We start from the raw sequence: 22,008 nt of genomic DNA, 5'->3' as shown, positions 1-22,008 counted from the left end.
TAGAAAATTAATTTTGCTTTATAATTTTAAATTGCTTTCTAGAACAATTTCTGTCTCTGCACATCCTCAACTGTGCCTTATACTGTAAGAATTTAAATTGCGGCTGATTGGATGAATAAAAGCCTGCCGTCTTTGTGTTTTCTTGATTACTGTCCTAAGGTTGAATCTTATTATCCTTTGAAAAGAAGCTCCACTCCATTAAATCAATGATAGTTGGAGATGGGATCTTGCTTAACAGTGCCTCAGCTGACTGTATTTTTAGGGGAGAAAGTCCAGAAGCCTGCAGTAGGATGCAGGCTTCCCGCATGTCTGGAGGGGATCTGATTTTCTAGTGGAGGCTGGCCTGTAAGTGCAGCGCCCCAGGGCTGTGGTGGCTAGGCTCTTTCTGTCTGTGCCCACTCACTAGGTAATCTCATTCAGCCTTCTGCCAGTAAATACCATCTATCTGCTGCTTATGCTAGTGCTCTCCCCAAACTGGTGCATCCATACATCTGCTCACCATCCCCCACTGGTGGGTCTAACGGGCTCCTCAAGTTGGATTGCCCCAATCTTCCGATTGACCCCTTACCTCTAAGAAGCACACTTCCCCTAACATCTTCTCCCATCCTTCCAGCTGCTAGACCAAAAGTCATGTTTTTGCTTAAAACCCTCTAGTGGTTTCCTATCTTCTTCAGAGCTCCAGTCTGCTGCATGAAGGGAGCTCTCCGGCCCACTCACGTTCCTCACCCCTTCTCTCCCAAGCTTGTCTCCCATTCCTTCTGTCCTTGCTCACTCAATGACACCCACACACATCCCCCTGCTCTTTATGAAACCACCCAGCAGGTCCCACCCTGGGGCCTTGTGCACATGTCGTCATGTCCTTCAGCCTCTGCTCCAATGGCACCAGCTCAGCGAGGCCTCCTGAGACCCCCTGGATAGAGAGCACCTCACTCACTCCTCTCTCTCCTACTTTATTTGTGCTTATTGCACTTACCCTACCAGATGTGTGTGTGTGTGTGTGTTTTAATATCAGTTTCTTTCAACTAGAAAATAAAACAAGAGGACAGAGATTTTATTGTATTCACTGCCCTATCTCTGACATCTCAGGATGTTGCTGGCAAGTGATAGATAGTAAATAGTTGTTGATTTAATGAAGGACTTGGGGTGGGGGGGGAATGGACCTACAATCTGTCAGAAAATTTTTCAGTATTATTATTTTTAGAATTTGGCATGTTAATTTTCCATTAAATCCCTTCACTAAAATTAGACGGTAGCTATCATATAGTATTTAATGCCTCTACCCATAAACAGCGTTTACATGTTATGGCGAAGGTAGACACAGGTATTGTTGAAGTGATGATGGTGTCAGTTTGTTCATTTGTTATTTATTGGTCATGGGATCAGGAGATGAGAAAATGATTCAAGTTATCTGACTGTTCTGTTTTCCATCAGTAATGATCACTCCAGATTGATGAAGATCTTTTTCAGTTGTTTCAGAAAGAGAAGTTGCTTGTCCTGTCAATGTGTTCTTTTGCTTATTTAGCACTTGGGCAGCTATAGATGATGTGCATGCCACTGCCCTCAGGCTCAGAAGCTCTTTGCCTGGGCAGTGGTGTTGGCATGAACGTGGACTTGGCTGGGATTGGGGCAGGAGCAGGGATGCCTGCTTGGTTGCCCAAGAATGACTAAGGGTGCCCCAGAAGAAAGGGAATGGGACTTACTTATCTATACATTGCTTTATTTGAAAGAAAAAGTATTGGTAAGGAGGTAGGATAAGGGAAGGCAACATTCTGGACCAAAAGGATTGCTTGGGCAAAACCCCCGAGGTTAGGAGAAAGGAGCAAGATGCTAAGCATGTAACGGGGACAGGGTGCATACCTGACAGGGGCTGCGGGACAGGTCAGACTATGCAAGAGAGTTTTAGCCCTAGGAGCAGTGGTTCCAGGTGTCAACTATACTCACTTGTCCTTAGATGTAATCAGAGTCTCTGCTGTGGCAGTTTATACCAATTTCTTGATGTGACATTTGAAAACCATCCTTTCTTCAGTATGTTTTTTTCTAGTATTTTTATTCTTTTAAACGTTAATGATACATAAAGTGTTCCTTTGATTTAAAAAGTTTAATTTTTTTTTATGTCATCTAAAGTCATTTAAATCCATTGCCTCCTTGGGCATATATACCCCTGTCTTTCAATCCAGCTTATTTTTTCAAATGTTTTTGAAACAAGGAAAGAAAAGATAATAGGGCTTTTAATCTGTGACTGTGGAATTTTCATTGCTGAGCTTTTTGGTTTTGCTTTGCTTTGTTTTTGTTTTTGTTTTTTTCTCCCTGATGCTGCTGTTTTATTTCATAGTGGGAAATTAGACTGTAATGGCTGAAAGGAGCATGAGTTCATTAAGTGGATAGTCCTATTCAGCAGCAACAGTAAAAAATACCATGAAGCAAAAGCCTCTTTCTGGAAAGGCTGTTTTAAAGAGAGTGCCTCTGAGCTTCAACATCCCCCATTCCCCAGTAGATGGAGTTTACAAGTTCAGGTGGGAAGTGTGGTTTGGTTTTTCCCTTGTGACATTCAGTTGTATGTTTACGTATAAATGTGCAATGACACATTTAGATCTTGCTCTTTATGTATTAAATTAAGGAACACCGTTTCCCCTGGAATTAACTAGCCAGTGTCACTCTGGTATAGAATTATCCCTTTGGACTAGACTCTTATAAGAGGTAAGGGACTTGAATTGTTTCTGCTTTAATGTTTGTGTATATTTTAAAATCTTGCCCTCATCGTCTCCATAAGGAAGTAATAAATTGTAGCAGCTTGTTACGAAGTCTTTCACTTTACCTTCAATTTCCTTTCCCAAGGAAACATACAAATTATTAGAAATACAGTTGTAGGCAATGAAGTGGCTGACTTTTAAGCAGGAAGGAAAATCAATGTTTTCAAGTATTGCAATTTAAAATTTTGAAATATATACCTCCTGGTGGACTGAAGCTGAGGGGTCTGAGGCTGGTCAGTGCTGAGTGATCTTATATGCTAGCTTCACCTCTCTGGGCCCTCCTCCCCACTGAGGTTTCCAGTCCCCCTAGGCACAGTCTCAATATCCCATGTAAGGATCAGACACATGCATGTTCCTTCTGAGGCTTTCGATACCACATAGGATCCTCCATTCTTCTCAACATTCCTGCCTGATGGTGTTCTCCATCTTCCTGGCCCACTAGATGAAAACCAATGGCAAAATTGTATTGTTCAACGTAGGATCTTTGCGCACGGAACGTGCTGTCTTCTCTTTAATGGTGAACGGTTTTATCAAATGCTTTTGTAGCACCCTGGGATCTTGATATTATTTCTCAGATTTGTGATTTAACAGATCTGATACTGAACCCTGGCGCAGTTCACTGCCAGAAACCACACTGGCATTCCAGATGCTGCATATATGTTTACAGTAAACATTCAGGAAAAATGCGAAGGTTTGGCCAGTGGTAAGGTGCCTCTGCACTTCTCAACGGTGAGCTTTCTTACCTTTATTTCAAAAAGGTAGTGATTGCAGTAGCTTTTCAGATGCCTCTCATGCCCGTGCAATGGCAGTTGTCCAGAGACAGCTGGTCTAGCCCTGTGCAAAGAGAAAGTCCGAAATAACTAAGTAAACTCCACCAGCCGACTGTCCTTTGTCATCTAGCTTTTCTTAAACAGTTGAAATCTGTCACTACTGATGCTGGTAGATTATAGTTGTCTACTAAAGAATATAGTGATTAAAGAAAATAAGTAACCTGATTCAGAGGCTTCATGTCTTTTGGGAAACCATTCCTCTAAAATGTCAAGGCTTGATCAGTATGAAAATTTGTGACATTGTCTTCTCTAGATACTGATTTAAGTCCCTACGTAATTTTGATAGCTACATGACGTTTCTAGTTTAACAGCGTGGCAGCTGTGCCACCCTTGGAGTCCTACTATACTGTCAGGGGGACAATTTGATTTGGCACACATTAATGAACTTCACATACATATGATCAATGCTAACAGGACATGTAAGCACTTCCTGTATATATTTAAATCTTGATTACCTTGGACATAAAAGAAACAGGGTAAAACCTTTTAAAGGAAAAAAAAACCCACAGTAGTGTTGTTTGGGAGACCTGATTCTAAATGCTATACTTATACAGAGTAGCACCCCAAAACCTATACCAAGGATAGTGCTTTAGGTTTACAGGGAAAATTTGGGGGTTTGGTTGTTAAATTGATCTTTTCTGTGGCACACCAAGATATATCACCAAGAAATATCATCTCTGAGCTTTCATTCATTCAACAAAATTTATTAAAGAGTCACAAAAGGCAAGACAGTTTTACTACAAAGTATCTCACTGGAATATTTTGTTGTTGTTATTTTAGAAAAAGAATGCACAGCAGGGGGGTGGGGAAGCAGAGAGAGGGCGAGAGAGAATCTTAAACAGGTTCCACGCCCAGCACCGAGCCTGACCCAGGGCTGGATCTCACCACCTTGAGATCATGACCTGAGCTACAATCAAGAAGGAGTCAGACACTTAACCGACTAAGCCACCCAGATGGCCCCAGAATATTTATTTCATAAATATTATTACTATTCAGTATTGTCTTAGCCAGCTTACAACTTTCTGGCAAAAGTCTAAGGCATCCTAATGCTATATATTTATTTAGTTATTCCTTTATGTCTGCCTCATTTTGTCTATTTTCCTCAAAGGTTTACTCGGGGTTTATTCCTCCTTAAGTATTTCATTTCCTGGTATTATCTTCAATCTTTTTTTTTTTTTTTAATTATCCTAAACCTGTTTTCTACTGAGCCAGTCAGCGTGGTACTCAGAATGTCCTTCCCCAAGGTCATGTGCATGCTCCCTGGTTGTTAAACAGGACTTATTGAAGGACAGTGTGAAAGTGGTGTGATGAAGGACCCAAGACCCTTGATTTTTAAAATTCCTTGCTACCCTTAGCAACAGCAGGCTGCATGGCTACCCATTTTATCCTTCGGCAGATGAATTCTCCTCATTTCCAAGTGGAGTGAATTTACAGATGCTGAAAATCATTTACTTTGAATGGAACAGGAGGAATTACACATTTTTCTAAGGCAGCCATTAAAATGTGAACCTTTGGCATTTAAAAGAAGTTTCCATTTAGTTACAATTATAGTAGTATGTGCTCACGAAAAGTCCAATCCCTCCAGCCAGCCGCACATAGCGTTCCTATTTTTCTTGCCATACAAAATTACATAGTCTCAGGAATTTTGTCCCTGTGTTCTTGGGGTATTAGTGAATACTTTCTCGTTTTCACCTTTTGTGTCAAAAACCATGCTGCTGGCTATTTGCTTTTCATGCCTTGATCCAAAGAATGTTTTTGTCAACAGAATGCCGGACCTCAGTGCTAGGAATGTTAATATGTGCCTTCAGCTGCCAAACTGGGAGAACCATCGAGTGTGGCAGAGCGCATCTGGGACACATGATTCTTGTTGGGGGTTTAAGCCGACGATAATGCGTGTAAGATAATGTTGGATTGCAGCGTTTAAAGCCTGTATCACATTTACCCTTAAAGCAAATTGAAGTGAATTTTTCTAAATGAAATTCTGTTGACATGAAACCTGTACAACATGTTTCTGTCACTGGGATTTTCATGGAAAACATGGTTGTGCCTTTTTAAGAAAAATTTCCATCTATGATAGGAAATCATAATAGCTCTGAAGATTTATATGTAAGATAAAGAAGTGCTAATATCATTAGTGAATGACACAGGTGTCTTTTCGGTTTACTTCCTAAAGTTAACAAATGTTAAACCCTGGCCCGTTACATCCTTAATGTTGTGTTCATCCTTTAAAAAAAAAAAATAACACAATAATTTATTACTGTTGTAGTTGTGGGCTTTAAAAGAGTTTCTCCCCAGGTTCCTGCTGTCTGTCTGGATCTCCACGTGATATTTCTAAACATAAGAGAAAAACAAAAACAGGCAGGTTACAACAGAGAATTCAGATACTGGAGGGAGTGGTGCTGACCTCTTGTGAATCCGACTCTTCCAGCAGGTGTCACTGTCTGGCAGCGATGGGAGGGCAGGTTGCAGTTCATCCGACCCACGCTGGATTTTGAAATACATCTTTAGGGAACTTGTGTGACATAAGTTTATCGAAACCTTTACTTTTAAAGAACAGTATTACTGCATTGCGTACCTCCTCTTTCCCTCATGAGTTTCAATTCACAGAAAATAAAGGAATTAATTTTCCACTCACAAAAATTTTACCGAATATTGGAAAAATATACAAACAGGGAATGTGTCTAGGAGGATGTAAACTAAATAGAACTTGTAAGGAAAAAAAAGAAAAAAGAAAAAAAGAAAAAAAATTGTAAGGAAAAAAAAAAGAACTTGTAAGGACCACGCATTTATGAATTTGTTAATAAACAAGTATGGATTTTTTTATGTCTGTTCTAGAAGCCCTGGGGGACACAGAGGGGCAAGTTACTGCCTTTACCCTCCTGGAGTGTTACACTCTATATTGTGTGCACCAAGAAAAGAACAATTGTAGTAGAATAGTAGGAAGCCCGTACATCATATTGGCGTAATGACAGGACTCCTAAAAACATGAAAATCTGGTTCCAAATTTTGGCTTTGAAGCTTCCTAGCCATATAGATGTCTCTTAACTTCCTTGCATAGGATGAATTTGATATCACTGCTGTCATGCAGTGCCTTTTAGATTTTGAAACAGGACAGCAGAGTACGGATGTTGACAGACTTTTTTCTGGAAAGCGCTTGATAGTGAATATTTCAGGTTTTGTGGGTCATACAGCCTTCGTCACAACTACTAACATTTGTGGTTGTGACCAAAAGCTGCCTTAGACAGTTTGTAAACCAGGAGCCTGCTTCGTGCCAGTAAAACTTTATTGATGAGAACAGGCAGCAAGCCACATACAGTCAGCAGCCACAGTTTGACAAGGTCAGATATAACAGGTACTCAGCATGGTGTGCTGGAGTAGGTCTTTATATTGTGTAACATGCTACAGCACAATGAATGATCCCACAAGTTCATAAATGTTAGTTTTTGAAGTAGTTAACAAGTCTGTGGTCTCTCCCTTGCTGGCTTATGATCATAGAGAAGGTCACTTTTCCTTTCTTTGCCTTCTATCAGCACAATTTCTGATGCAGTAGTAATAGTGTTCTTTGGGGGTAGGAGCAGGGCTAAGGGGACAGTGAAGTTACATGAAAGGACTTTAATTAACACAAATCCAAACAAAAGAATAGAGTTGGTGGGCTCTGCCTTGGTGCTGTGGGTATTTAAAAGGATGCTATTGTCTTGCATTCATTTATGCTATCCATTTTATATTTTCTCTGTCACCCTAGAGTATCAGCTGTTTCATTTTCAGGTTTCCATACTTAGAAACTTCCCCTTCAAGAGTTTCAAGACACAGTGCATGCAGAGAGAAACATTACTCTCTCCTTGTCTTGGAGAAGAAAAGCTACAGAAAAGAGTCCTAGCCTTTCTTAAGTGCTCTCCAAGTTCTGGGCCTGTAGCTCTGTACAGGGAGAAAGAAGATCCAGGGAAACCACCCTTGGGGTCTTCCTACCTATCACACTTCCAACTTTGGTCTGAAACTTGGCATGATCAAGGCAAAATCAGATTAAAATGGAGCCAAATAGCTTTACCCCCTTCCCCATTAAACAATATATGGTGTTCTTTTAAAATCCTTCATATAAATTGCATACATTGAAAGTTTGTGTGTGTATATATATATATATGTGTGTATATATATATATATATAAAACTTAAAGTTTTATACTGTATTCTTAAGCTTCTGTAGTCACTATAAAAATGCAGTGTATTTGTCGTGAAATTAAAAAGGTTGAATTATTAGTTTTATATTCTCCTTGGGAATTGCATTTTATATGTTCTATTCATAAACACAGAATTATATGAAGCTTTTAATGTCTGTACCTGTAAACATTCAACTCATGCATATTTATAAGCTAGCTTAATTTCTATAATTTATTGTTGACCTTTCAGATCACTCTATAGATTTTTAAAACATGACATTTGAACGTGGAGCATTTAGCAAAGACTAAAAAGCCAGACAAACCTGGATTTGACTCTCAGCTCTGACACTTGTGATCTGTGGGCCTGACACTTTAAAATAATTAACTGCATTTTACATGTTTTTAATCGTGTTTTAATCTGAGAAAACATCAAGTCCCTAATTACTCCTTGTTTTAGTTATGATCAGACAGTATTGGTGTGTATGTCGTGAGGAGCCAGATTCTCCTGGAGTCCTGGAGACTAGAACCATACACACAGCTGCTGAGTAAGATGCAAAGCTAGGTATAAGATGCAAGGTAGGAACAGTTGTAGGTGCTAAAAATTTAACGTGTGTGTAGATTATGGCATATTTGGGAGAAATTTCCTGTGCTTTTAAATTCAGCAACAAGAGCGTTGGATTTGGTTTCAAGAATTAATGGTTTCCTATTAAACAATAGGAAAGAGAAAATTGCTTATCAGAAAGAGAAGTCTTAATGAGTATAAGAACAGCAGGGAAGTGGATGTTGTGCAAGCTTATCTGAACGAGTCAGAATATTGGTGTCGATAGAGTAAAATAAAGGCCCTGGAGTACTGGCAAATTGTTGTTTATGCAGTTTTCCTAAAGATTATTTTAGTGTCATAGAAAACCTGCAAAACAGGGACACCTGGGTGGCTCAGTGGTTGAGCATCTGCCTTTGACTCAGGTCGTGATCCCAGAGTCCTGGGATCGAGTCCCACATCAGGCTCCCTGTGGGGAGCCTTCTTCTCCCACTACCTATGTCTCTGCCTCTCTCTGTGTGTCTCTCATGAGTAAATAAATAAAATCTTTAAAAAAGAAAACCTGCAAAATGAATATAGAGAGTTCCTGTATACTCTTCACCCAGCTTCCCCCAGTGTTAGCATCTTACATAACTGCAGAATGTTTGCCAGGGAGGAGAGATTAACTTCAGCTCAACATTAGAAAGTAGAGTATAGAAGTGACTTGAGTTCCACCACTCTTTCCATCAATATCCTTTTTCTAGCCAGGATTCTCTTTCAGAATCCCACATGGCACTTAGTGGTCACAGCTCCTTAGACTCCTCTCATGTGTTCTCAGTCTCTGTTGTCTTTCATGACCTTGCCATCTATAGGGAATACTGATCAGTTGTTTTCCAGAATGTTCTCAATTCGGGGTTTTCTGGTGTGTGCTCATGATTGGATTGAGGTTTTCATCATTAGGAAGGTGCCATGGGGTGATTGTATGTATATCAGGGTATCATATCAGGAGGTACGTTATGTCAACAGGTATTATTGGTCATGTAAACCTGTATTATGTGGCTAAGGTGATGTCTTCCAGGACTCTCTGTTGTAAACATACTGTTCTTCCCTTTGTAAATATTAAATGTTTGTTGGGGATACTTTGACATTATGCATGTATCCTGTTTATTATACATTGGTGGATTTTGCCGAGGATAAGTATTATTAGTGTGTTCTAATTTATTAACTGGAATTTTTCTGCAAGGAGAAGTTACCGTTTGGCCGTTTGTTCTTTCATCCTTTGATTCATTTGCATCCATATGGACTCACAGATATATATTTTATTATTTATTATTATTTGGGTTATGATCAGGCTTATCATATTTTATTGTGTAACTCAAGTTCTCACTAGCATTGATAGCTCTTTGAGGTTTGTTCCTATACCCTTTTCAACTTGCCCCATCTTTTTTTTCTTTAAGCAGTTATTTATTTTCTACCACCCCAAGATGTTTCTGCCCTGACATCAACCATTTCTCCAAGGACCTCTGGTTCCCTCTACTGGAGAATGGTATTTAGAAACCAAGATGTCACTAGGTGGTGTGTTTACTGCTTCTGTCCTCTGTCACTGGGTAGAGCTAAGAAGCATATGGACATATGCCAACCCCCTAATTACACACACATCTGTATTTATTTCTGTATCATGGAGGGGGAGAACATGTACATACACACACACACGTATGCCATATACATGAATGAAACATGAGTCCATACTGATAGTCCCAATTCCAGTCCACGAAGTTTGATTCTAGCCTTCTCTATTTCCTTGTTTTTCTATCACCTACAATGAGGCACCTGGTCCTCATCTACACTATGTTTGTATATTTGTTCAACTCTAGTATTTTTTTTTTAAGATTTATTTATTTATTATAGGGGTAACTGCTGAGAAAGAGAGAAACCCTCAAGCAGACTCCCCACTGAGCATGGTGCCCGACACTGGGCTCAATCCCATGAGCAATGAGATCATGACCTAAACTGAAACTAAGAGTCAGATGCCCAACCAATTGAGACACCCAGGCACCCACTGTTCAAATCTAGTATTAATCAGTGGACCAGTTTCTGAAATCCTAAACCACCTGCATAAAAACAGATTTACAGTAACAGCATTTGTGTGCAGCTCTTTTTGTCTTCAGCTTTCACCTCATTGGTCATAACCCTTACCCAGGGTGGGACCTTTCGTCCTACCCTTCAGTGAGGTTGTGTAGTTCACCTGTACTTCAGTTAAGGTCATCTGCCTCAATTTGCATTCCATCTTGGATACTTCCCACATCCTGGCTGATTCTGTTTCTATTTACCTACCATAAAGTTCCACATCATGGTGTACAGCTCACTCCAAGGTGGTCTTTGACAAATTCATAGAATGGTATGTCCACCCCGCAGTTCCATACATAAGAGTTCCATCATCCCCAAAACTCCTGTGCCATTCTCTTAAAGACAACTGCTTCTCCTAGCCAACACCCACTAGCAACCACTGATCTCTTTGCTTCCCTATAGTTGTTCCTTTTCCAAAGTGCCATATGAGAGGAATAATAGAATAAGTAGATTTTGGGGTCTGGCTTCTTTCACTTAATTCATCTCTTTTGTATTATTGAGTAGTATTCCATTGTGTTAATGTGCCATAGTTTGTTAGCCACAGACTAGTGGAAAGATCTGGATTGCTGCTGGTATTCGGCAAATATGAATAAACTTGCTGAAAGACATTCACGTGGTCTCTATGTGAATGTAAATTTCCATTTGATACTGGGAGTGCAATCCCTGGGTCGTATGGCTGATAGAGGTATAGCTTTATAACAGACTGTCAAACTGGTTTTCAAAGTATCTGTACCATTTTATATTCCATATCACCAGCAATGTATGAGAGTCCAGTTGTTCTGCGACCTTACCAGTACATTTTGAAAAAAATATTCTAATAGTGGCATTTCATTGCAGTTTTTATTTGCATTTCTTCAGCTGTTGATAATGAGTCTATTTTCATATGCTCTTTGCTTTCCAGTTGTCTTCTTTGGTGAAGTGTTCGGAAATCTTGCCCATTTTTTTAAAGTGTGATATTTGTTTACTTATTGTTGAATTTTCATATTTTTAAAATATATCCTAGATACCATTTGTCAGAAATAGGATTTCCAGGGGGCACCTGAGTGTCTCAGTCAGTTAAGCATCTGCCTTCCACTCAGGTTATTCCAGGATTGAGCCCTGCATCGGGCTCCCTGCTCAGTGAGGACCCTGCTTCTCCTTCTGCCCCCTTACCCTGCTCGTATGCTCTGTCTCAAATAAATAAATAAAATCTTCCAAATCTTAAAAAAGGGGGATTTGCAGATGTTTTCTCACAGTCTATGCCAGTCTTTTTATTCTTTTTTGTTGTGTCTTTCTCAGAGAAAAAAAGGTCTTTTTTAAATATTAGTGAAACCCAGTTTATCAATTTTTTAAAATTATGCTTTTGATGTCATATGTAAGAAATCTTTGTCTACTCCAAAGTTACACAGATTTTCTACAGTTTTCTTTGAGAAGTTTTACAGTTTTGTATTTTACATTTAGATTTAGTTATTTTATAAAGTATGTGTCATTTTTTCCCTATGTGAATGTCCATTGTTTCAGCAACGTTTATTGAGAATACTGTCCTTTACCCATGGAACTGCCTTTGTCAAAATTTAGCTAACTATATTTGTGTGGTTTTTATCTTTGGATTCTCTCTAGTGATCTGTTGGTTCCTATATGTCTGTCCTTCTGCCAATACCACATTGATTGGGTCTGAATTCTTTAACTTCTTTTCTTTTCCAAAATGGCTTTGGCTATTCTGATTTCTTTTCTTTCCCATAGAAATGTTAGAATCAGGTTGTCAATATCTGTAAAATGCCTGTGAGATTTTTAATAGAATTGTATTGCATCTTATAGGTCAGATTGGGGAGAAATGCTTTCATAACAATACTGAAACTTCCAGTCTATGAATATAGTACATCTCTTCATTTATTTCCTGCCTTTGGTTTCTTTAACTAGTATTTTGTAGTTTTCAACATACGGATCCTGTACATTTTTAAAATTTATACCTGAGTATTTCATTATTTTGATACTATATTAAATAGTACTGTAGTTCATTAGAATAAAATAGTTCAATGGAATTCTAGTTCATTTGGTGGGTCATAAAGTTCTAAATAGATTTCTTATTATCCTTTTAATGTCTGAGTTTGTAGTAATACCTTCTTTTTCTTTCCTAATGCTGGTAATTTGTATCTTCTTTTTTTCTTAGCCAGTATTATAGATGTTTATCAATTTTATCCTTTTTTTTTTCAAAGACTCAGCTTTTGACTTCATGTATTCTATCTGCTTTTCTTTTGTCAATTTCTTTATTTCCATTTCTCATCTCTATTATTTCCTTTCTGCTCCCTGCTTTGGGTTTTGTTTTGTTTTCTTTTTCTAATTTCTAAAGGTGAGAACTCTGATTATTTGAGACCTCTCTTCTAATAGAAGTGTTTGATACAGTAAATTTCCCAATAACCACTTCTTTAGCTGCCTTCTACAGTTTGCATGTTATATTTTAATTTTCATCTAGCTTAAAGTATTTCTGACCTTTCTTTGAGACTTTTTCTTTGATCCAAAGATTATTTAGGAATATGTTTTGTAAATCTGGAATATTGGGGGATTTTCACATATCTTCCAATTGTTGATTTCTAGTTTCATTCTGTTTTCATCCAAAAACATACTCTGTATGACTTTTATTATTTGAAATTTGTTGAGGTTTGCTTTGTAGCTCTGAACATGGTATATATTGATGAATGTTCCATGTATACTTACAAGGAAAGCATATTCTGTTGTTGGGTGTAATGTTCTATAACTGTCACTGGAACAAGTTATTTGATAGTTTTTCAGGTCTTTTATGTTCTTACTGACTTTCTGTATACTTGTTCCATCAGTTACTGAGAGTGGAATGTTTAAGTCTTCAGCCATAATTGTGGATTGTTTTATTATTTTTTCAGTTTTAGCTTCATTTAAAGGCTAAATGAGGGAGGCTCTGGCTTAGTTACTACGGATTTAGGATTATATATTTTCATAGTGAGGCAACTCCTGTATCATTATGCAATATTCCTGTTCTTGATAATATTCTTGATAATATTCTTTGTTCTAAAATCTACTTCATCTGAATTTAGTAGTTTTTCCATCTGTAATTTAATGTCATGAGGTATATCTTCCTCCAAACTTTACTTTCAATCTATTTATGTCTAAATAGGTTTCTTGTACACAACACGTACTTGGCACTTGCTTTTTTATCCAGTCTAGCAGTTTCTGTCCTTTAATTCATGTGTTAGACCATTCTTTTTAATGATATTTTTCATGTAGTAGAATAAAACGTATCATCTTGCCAGCTGTTTATTTCTTCTTTTTCTTTTTGACTTAACCAAGCATTTTTTTATGATTGTTTCATCTCCTCCTTGACTTTGTTATTTATGCCTTTTTAAAAAATTTAGTTGTCTTCCTTCAAATAATGCTACCTTACTTTACATGTAAAGACTTTGTAACAATGTATTCACAATTCCGCCTTTCCATCCTTTGTGCTGTTTTCATTCCTTCTACATTTACTGATGCTGTAAACACACAGTACATTGTGACTGCTGCAGACATTCAGTTGCCTTTCAGAGCAAGCAATTTAAACTCTAGAGAAGTACTTTTATCTTTATCATATTTCTGATGTTCTTCATTTTTTTGTGTGTGTGTAGATCCACATTCTCATCTGATACCAAATTCCTTTAACATTTATTGTCAAATATGTCTGTTGTAAGTGAGTCCCCTCAGTTTAGGTTTTTCTAAGGAAGCCTGCATTTCTCCTTTGCCTTTGAAAATTGACAATGAGCATAGAATTCTGGGTTGGGCCATTTTCCTGTCATTATTACTTTGCTTTCCATTTGTCTCATTTCGGTTTTTTTCGTCATTTTCCATCTCTCAGCTGAAATTCCCACTGGACATTGCAGACTGTCCACTTTTCCCAGCAGAGACTTTAATACATCACTTATTTTAAATTCTCTGACACTTCTAGCGTCTGTGTCATATCCAACTAATTCTGATTGCTTTTTCTCTTCTGCGTATGTTTTTTTTTTTCCTGCCTTTTTGTATGCCCTGTAATTTTTGTTGAAAGCTAGACATCTTGTGTAAGACAGTGGAGACTGTGTAGTCTTTCCACCTTATAAGGGGCATGTGTCTCCTGCTGGGCCTTTATTATGGGCACTAGAGTTTCTCTAGTTAGGAGTCCAACCACACATGACAGATTTGCTGTAGTGATGGTAACCCTCAGAGCACCAGAGTCTTCAGATTCTTATGTAGAGGACTTGTTTTTGAGGTGGTAGGTTGGTTACCAGAGCAGTATGCAATGTGATGCCCAACTCAGTCCCAGTCTTAGATCTTCCCTTTGTACCATGTCTCAGTGAGAGTCACTTGACATATTCCAGCAGTTTTTGGCTGTTACCTGTCCCTTCAAGGTCTTAGCTCAGCATTGAGGAGTGAGGAGGAGGACAGGATGCCATCTCTGTTCTGATTCGGCCTCTGTCTCCCATATGTACCATGTTCTTAGGTTTCTGGGGTGTGGCCTTTGTGTTCCTCCACCACTTCTTCAGCTGTTGTGGTGGACCCAGCTGGTAATCCTGTCCCTCCTCATGTAGCAGAGCTGTGTTTTTTTCTCCTTTTCTTCCCCTTTCCCCACTGCAGTAAGTTTTCACCAGTGTCCTGAGGGCAGCAATGCATGTACCTGTCCCTTTACAGGGTCGTGTTTTTCCCTAGGGGGAGAGGGGAAGTGGATCCAAGTGGAATGTCTTGCTCCATCTCTGTGGCTACCACTCCTGGCCCCCAGATGTGGATTGCAGTGCATACTGAGCACTCTTTTCTGTGAGCATTGGAATGGGGTTCATGACATAGAGCCTACAGGAGAGCATAGCTTCAGAGGATTCACACAATCCGACCAGGCGATAGCTGGCTCTAACCAACCCATCAGCTGCTTAGCTGAATTCTTCCAGCCAGTGTCCCATTGCATCCACCCTGGATGATGCAGGCTTGTGTCTCCTCTCTTCCTGCAGACATGGTCTTTCAACTCTTTGAATGACCAGGACCTCAGCTTTACAAGGAGTATGAAAAAGTCATAAATCAAAATGAGACCTGTTTTTTTTTTTAAATAGAATAATCATTTTTAAGATAAAGCAGGTTTCATCCCAGTTAGACTTTGTAGCAGGGCTGACCTCTGATGAAATCAGCCTCCCTTCCAGTAATCTGTTCTCCTAATCATCTGGTGTCTTCTGATTTTCTTCAACTTCTCTTTAAGAGAAAAAAAAAAAGTAAAAGTGTCTGATTTAGCACTATCATGGTAAACTCAAAACAAATTGGGACTGACCCTCCAATTTTAGAATTTCAAACATCAGACAGTGTTTCAGAGACGTATCTGTGAAGCAAGAGGCAGGAAAATTACCCAGAAATCACCCATTCCATCTCTAGCTTGGGCAGCTGGTGGGATTTAGTAAATCAGTGTTATTTTATAGCAAAACAGCAAAACCCATAAGGCAAAAAAAGCAAATAAAATCACATTTTAAAGTAACCGACATACATGTATTTTGTCCTCAGATATTTTAATTGTAAAAGTAACACATACTTGAGATAGACAACTTAAGGGGATCCCTGGGTGGCTCAGTGGTTTGGTGCCTGCCTTCGGCCCAGGGCATGATCCTGGGATCCCAGGATCAAGTCCCACATCAGGCTTCCTGGATGGAGCCTGCTTCTCCTCTGTGTCTCTGCCTCTCTGATGAATAAATAAGTAAAATCTTAAATAAAAAAGAGAGAGAGAGAGAGAACCTAAAAATTCTAATCCATTCCATCTTCTTGAAATAATCACCCTTAAATGTTTTGGTGTCAATCCTTTGAGGCTTTTCTCTAAGAACTTACCTTTGTAATATACAAGGACTGGTGAAATAAATTAATATGCAGACCTTTTGGGATATGCAGGAAATAAACCTCTCTTCAAAAAATAAACCTCTCTTCAAAAAATATGTGTAAAACAGAACGTTAAAAAGTACGTATAAATATAGAATATTTCAAAGCTAAGCTGAATACTGTGTGATGTCTTTATTATTGCTCATGACAAATAATTGGGGTGAGGTTTTGCATTCATCCTCCATTTAACTTTTTAAAGTTTATTAGCTTTCTAAGGGAAAGCACATTTAATGTTGTAATATTTTTTAAACAGATGAAGTTTTAAATCTAGTTCCACGTGAGCTTATGAAAATTTTGAAACTATTTGAAACCTGGACCTTCTTGAATGTTCTTTGTTAAAACACAGCCCCACTGGCGTCATGAGGCTGATATGAATGACTTCTAGTCAGTGTTCCTCTTCATGTGAGTTGAATTCTCATAGAAAAAATGATGGAAAGATTCAGCATCTCTCTTAGTAAAACAGAAAAGAAAAAGGTAGAAGTCTTAAATATTAAAGAATATTACTACTCTGAGGACAGTGGAAACCTGTCTAAAATACTATTCACATATTAATTCAAATATTTGATATATCATCAAATAAAGTTAGTTTACAAATATGAATGGCATCAGAGTTGTTTTAATTTTAATAAAAGGGAGACACAAGGAGGTAGAAAGAGCTCAGGAAGAATTGTGTTGAACTCTTGAATTTCTGTATATCTTTCATTTTTCTGTAATAGTTGAGGCCTTTATTTCTGATTTTCTTGATATATTACCCTTGCCTCTACTCTCCTGAGGTCCATTTCATGTCCTGCTTCCCTAACAAGTATCCTGGACATGCTGCTGTCAGCACCTCCCTTTTCTGATCCCTGGACTGACTGGCCCATTCTTCCCCTAGCCACTCTCCTTGGCTAATCTGTGGGCTTTCTGTGGGTACAGACTTGTCTGTTCTATTCTTCAGCATTGCAAAGCTTATAAATAATAATAACAATAATAATAATAATAATAATAATAAAAGGTTGTATTTGTCCACATGTAAAACATTGTATAACGTAGCCCCTTGGTTGTTTTCGTTAGATGAAAAGCAGAGATTTGGTTTCGAGCGGTCTGGGTATGACCTTGAAGACTCCGACGGGCCGGATGAAGACGATAACGAAAATGAAGATGACGATGAAGACAGTCAAGCAGAATCTGTGTTGTCAGCAGCTCCCTCCGTTACAGCCAGCCCGCAGCACCTTCCATCTAGAAGTAGCCTCCAGGACTCTGGGAGTGTGGAGGAGGACATCAGGATTGCTGACTGCTTCTCGGGGGTACACACCGACCCGATGGATGTTCTGCCCAGAGCCTTGCCCACCAAGATGACCGTGCTTAGCACACTGCAGTCAGACCAGAGCAGGAAGCCAGAATCTCCAGGGAAGACCCGGCAGCAGGCTGCAAAAGATGGAGAAGAACCAACTACTCCCGTAGACTCTTCTAGGTCACCCAAAGCTGCACCCAGATCCCCATGTCACCAAATGTCTGTAGACTACCCTGACTCAGAAGAAATTCTGGGAAGTTCTGTGGCAGGAAAGACTATTATTACTTTAACACAGGTAAATGTTTATTGCTTTCCTTTTGTTTAACCTGTTAAATAGGGGGATCCTAATGGCTTAAGAAAATAACATACTTAAGTTACTGATTTATGGCCAAATCAGTTTCTTAGGCTTAATTTTTTGTTTTACTTGAAGACAAAGAACAATTATTTATGTTTTTGGCTCCTTGCTAGTTATTTTAATCAGAGCTCACATATTGTATCACAAATCTGAAAGGACCAAATGGATCTTTAAAAATATACTCATTTGAAAAAATATCTATGTGCCCATTGGGAACGTGAATCTCAGAACCTGTTTGTCCCAGTGCTCACTCTAAGTTGTTTCTCCCACTGATATATATGATGAATTTGCACTAAATTATCCAAACATTTTGCACTTTGTCCCTGTCAGCAAGACAGCTACCAGTTTCTGTGGCAAAGTTAGCGCGACACCAAAAAAACCTATCAAGAAGTTCACTTTGCTTGAGTGATCAGATTGCTGTGGCAGCTTTAGAGCTTCTTGCCGGCGAACCAGCTCAGGGCCAGACACATGCCTGTGGAAAGTCACCCTACGTGTGATGGGAACGTGTCTCTGCTCTTACCCCTGGTGGCTCATGAGGAATGTTTAAATCTGTGACGAGTATGTTCATCTCCCTGTCACTTCTCTTACCTCTAGTATTGACCATGGTGGTAGAGTTTATTTCTAAATGTGGCAGATTTCGGTTTGCTAAGTAACACTGGAGAGAAATAAAGACTGTGCAAGCTCAGATTTCTGTAGACTATTCTAAAGTAATGTAATTTAATTGCAGTAATAAATTATATTTGATATTTAAATTAATACATAAATTAATGCAGCCCTGCAATGTAGATATAGTCAAGAAAAATTTAATATTAAGGTGATAATCTTGGGCAGGAGGGAGATTGGCAAGATTTATCCCTTTTTATGACTTCCAGAATGGTCACCTACACTCTCGGCTTCTCTGTCCTAAAATCACTTTACATACCTGCCAGTGCCTAGAAATCTGGTTTTCAGTAGGCATTTCATAAACTTACAAATGAAGGAAGGAATAAACAACTGCAGGCTTTTATCAATGACAGCTCAATATTTCAAAAATAACCCTCCAGGGCAGCCCTGGGGGACTCAGCGGTTTAGCACCGCCTTCAGCCCAGGCAGGGCCTGATCCTGCAGACCCCTGGGATGGAGTCCCACGTCGGGCTCCCTGCATGGAGCCTGCTTCTCCCTCTGCCTGTGTCTCTGTCTCTCTCTCTCTCTCTGTGTCTCTCATGAATAAATAAATAAAATTTTAAAAAAAATAACCCTCCAGTTGATTTTCCCCTTCGATTCGATATTCGTAGCCAACTAATGCCACAATTTCTCAATTAACTCCTAATCTCTAAAATAGGGTACAGCTGAGCTAGTGGTGCCAATAATAACAACAGAAATAGAACAGCAATAGAGTTATGGCTACATCTCAAGGTTTAATTCCTGTATAAATGAGATGATGCCCACGAAATGTCTGAAAAATGCAAACAGTATTATACAAAATGTGTTGCTGTTATTTGTACTAGAGATTAAAAGCATAATAGATTCATTTTTTTTTTTTTTTAGTTGGCAATTTATCTTTTAAAATGAAAGCATTGGGATCCCTGGGTGGCTCGGCGGTTTGGCACCTGCTTTGGCCCAGGGGCACGATCCTGGGGGTCCTGGGATCGAGTCCCGCGTCGGGCTCCCTGCATGGAGCCTGCTTCTCCCTCTGCCTGTCTCTGCCCCGCCCCCCCCTCTCTGTGTGTCTATCATGAATCAACAAATAAAAATCCAAAAAAATAACAAGTAAAACGAAAGCACCATTTCCAGCAAGCTTGTAATGTGTGGACAAATACACGTGCTTCCGCGTCTCTGGGCAGAAGAGATTCTCCTGCCACAGTTTAGCTCAGGGCCCGGGGAAGCCGTGCTGGTAAAAGGGCCTTGCGTCTTGTCTTTCAGAGCCCAGGATCCGTAAGACTCCCTCCTCCCGCGGCCGAGCCCGGCCCTCAGGCGGCAGCGGGGCTTCCTTCGGGGCCCTCCCCGCAGCCCGACGCGCTCGAGCAGGAGCAGCAGCAGCAGCAGCAGCAGCAGCAGGTGACGCTCCAGCCGCCGGCAGGCCTGCCCTCGCCCCAGACTCACCTGTTCAGCCACCTGCCTTTGCACTCCCAGCAGCAGTCGAGGACACCCTACAACATGGTTCCAGTGGGCGGGATCCACGTGGTGCCCGCCGGCCTCACCTACTCCACGTTCGTCCCCATTCAAGCAGGGCCAATGCAACTGACGATTCCTGCCGTCAACGTCATCCACAGGACTGTGGGCGCTCCCGGGGATCCCGGCCCCGAAGCGTCTGGCACCGCAAACCCCACCGCGGTGGCCGAATTAAGCGGGGTCGTGCCATGCATCCCCATCGGCCAGATCCGTGTGCCAGGCCTTCAGAACCTCAGTACTCCCGGCCTGCAGCCTCTCCCGTCGCTGAGCATGGAAACCGTCAACATCCTGGGCCTCGCCAACACCCACCTGGCCCCGCAGGTGCACCCGCCGGGGCTCGCCCTGAACGCCGTGGGGCTGCAGGTTCTCACGGCCAGCGCGTCGCCCCAGAGCAGCCCCACCCCGCAGGCGCACATCCCAGGCCTCCAGATCCTGAACATTGCGCTGCCCGCCCTCATCCCCTCGGTGAGCCAGGTGCCCGTGGACGCGCAGGGCGCCGCCGAGCTACCGGCCTCCCAGAGCCGGGCGCGGGAGGCGCAGCCCAAGCCCGCGGCGGCAGGCAGCGCGCAGCAGGGCGGCAGGACCGCGTCTCCTCAGGGCTCGCCTCAGGCGCAGCGGGCAAACGCGGACAGAGTCCCCGAAGCCCCCGCCCCCGCCCCCGCCAGGGACCACGCCCGGCCCGACGGCGGCTGCCGGAAAATGGACGCCGCCGGGAAGGCAGCCCCGGGGCCTCACGGGAAGCCCGCCCCGGGGCCTCACGGGAAGCCGCCGCCGCCGCCGCCGCCGCCGCCGCCGCCGGAAGTCCCGCCGCCGCAGGGCCGCCCGGCGTCGGGGCCCTTGGAGACGCCGTTGCCGGGGCGGCCCGAAGCCTTCCCGGAGCCCCCCGGCCGGCGGACCCCGTCTCCCGACAGGCGGGGGCCCGACAGGCGGGGGCCCAGGCCGGCCGTGCTGCCCCGGAGGCAGGCCGTCGCGCAGTTCAGCGACGTGAGTAGCGACGACGACGAGGACAGGCTTGTGATAGCCACCTAGGGGGTCTTTGTGGGGGGGGCGGGGGGCTGGTTCTGTTTGGGGTTTTGGTGGGGTTTTTTTTGTTTTTTTTGTTTTTTTTTATATAACACTTAAAGGTTTCTTTGAAAACCCTCCTTTCCTTAAAGCACATTTTTCTGACATAGACTCATGACTAATCTTTGTGCAATCATGAACTTTTGACCAATAATTGTTGTTTTTGTGTCCGCTCCAGCCATTTTTGTACATGTTGTATAGACACTCGTGCCTTTTAGGAGTTTTATGTTTAGAAGCTGTACAGATTGTTGAATATCTATATACATAAAAAAATATATATTATATATGTATATGAAAACCGGGTAGTTATTTGTGTTTAGGAGAAAACAAAACGACAAAACAAGACACCCTGTCAAATCAAATGATTAAATTATATGTTGCACTGTTAAATATAAATTTTTATGGCTGTGGGGCAGAGTTTCTGTGTATAAATTAGTATGTAAACTCCATATTTATTGTATTCATATTAGTCTTTGAAAATGGGTCTGTCCTTCTTGTGTAAAAGACCGTGACTTTACACTTCAGACAGATTTTTTTCTGTGTCATGAAATGTTTCAGTAAAATATTGTTTACTGACTTTACCACTGCTTAAGCCCGTGCCTTCTTTCCGTATCCAGGATCAGAAAAGGCCCCTAGGCCCCATTCTTTCCGCGCTCACCCCCACCCTTATTTTTGAGAAACGGGGGGCCTGACGGGTGTTACTACCGTGTGAAATTCAGTGCGATCCAAACGGCCAAGGCCTAGTTTTCTTACTTGTGACTCGTTTTATAGCCGTTAACTTTGTAGAAGGTTCCGTCCTCGTGAACACTGTCTGCAGACACTTGGAGCACACGGCCTGCAACAGGCAGCGTTCCTAAATGCGGGTGTGACGGTTTTCTGGTAAACAGAAATCAAATTAAGAAACGATTGTCAAAAAATCAAATTA

At 41.0% G+C, this 22,008-nt stretch overlaps 1 protein-coding gene across 5 annotated transcripts in view; it reads left to right on the top strand.

Moving 5' to 3' along the window:
- HIVEP1 (HIVEP zinc finger 1) overlaps nucleotides 1–21,050 on the top strand; it is a 142,221-nt gene extending 121,171 nt beyond the window's left edge. For all 5 annotated transcript variants that reach the window (XM_055322534.1, XM_055322537.1, XM_055322532.1 and 2 more), the window contains 2 exons: nucleotides 17,296–17,810; nucleotides 19,773–21,050. In XM_055322534.1, the coding sequence (XP_055178509.1) occupies nucleotides 17,296–17,810; nucleotides 19,773–21,050 (1,793 nt within the window). The remainder of the gene's footprint in view (nucleotides 1–17,295; nucleotides 17,811–19,772) is intronic.
- Nucleotides 21,051–22,008: the final 958 nt, after the last annotated feature.

The sequence above is a fragment of the Nyctereutes procyonoides genome, unplaced genomic scaffold (assembly GCF_905146905.1).
Source record: "Nyctereutes procyonoides isolate TBG_1078 unplaced genomic scaffold, NYPRO_anot_genome, whole genome shotgun sequence".
In the NCBI taxonomy this organism is placed as follows: domain Eukaryota; kingdom Metazoa; phylum Chordata; class Mammalia; order Carnivora; family Canidae; genus Nyctereutes; species Nyctereutes procyonoides.
Note: the sequence above shows the minus strand (reverse complement) of the source record. Positions and strands in the feature narration are given on the sequence as shown.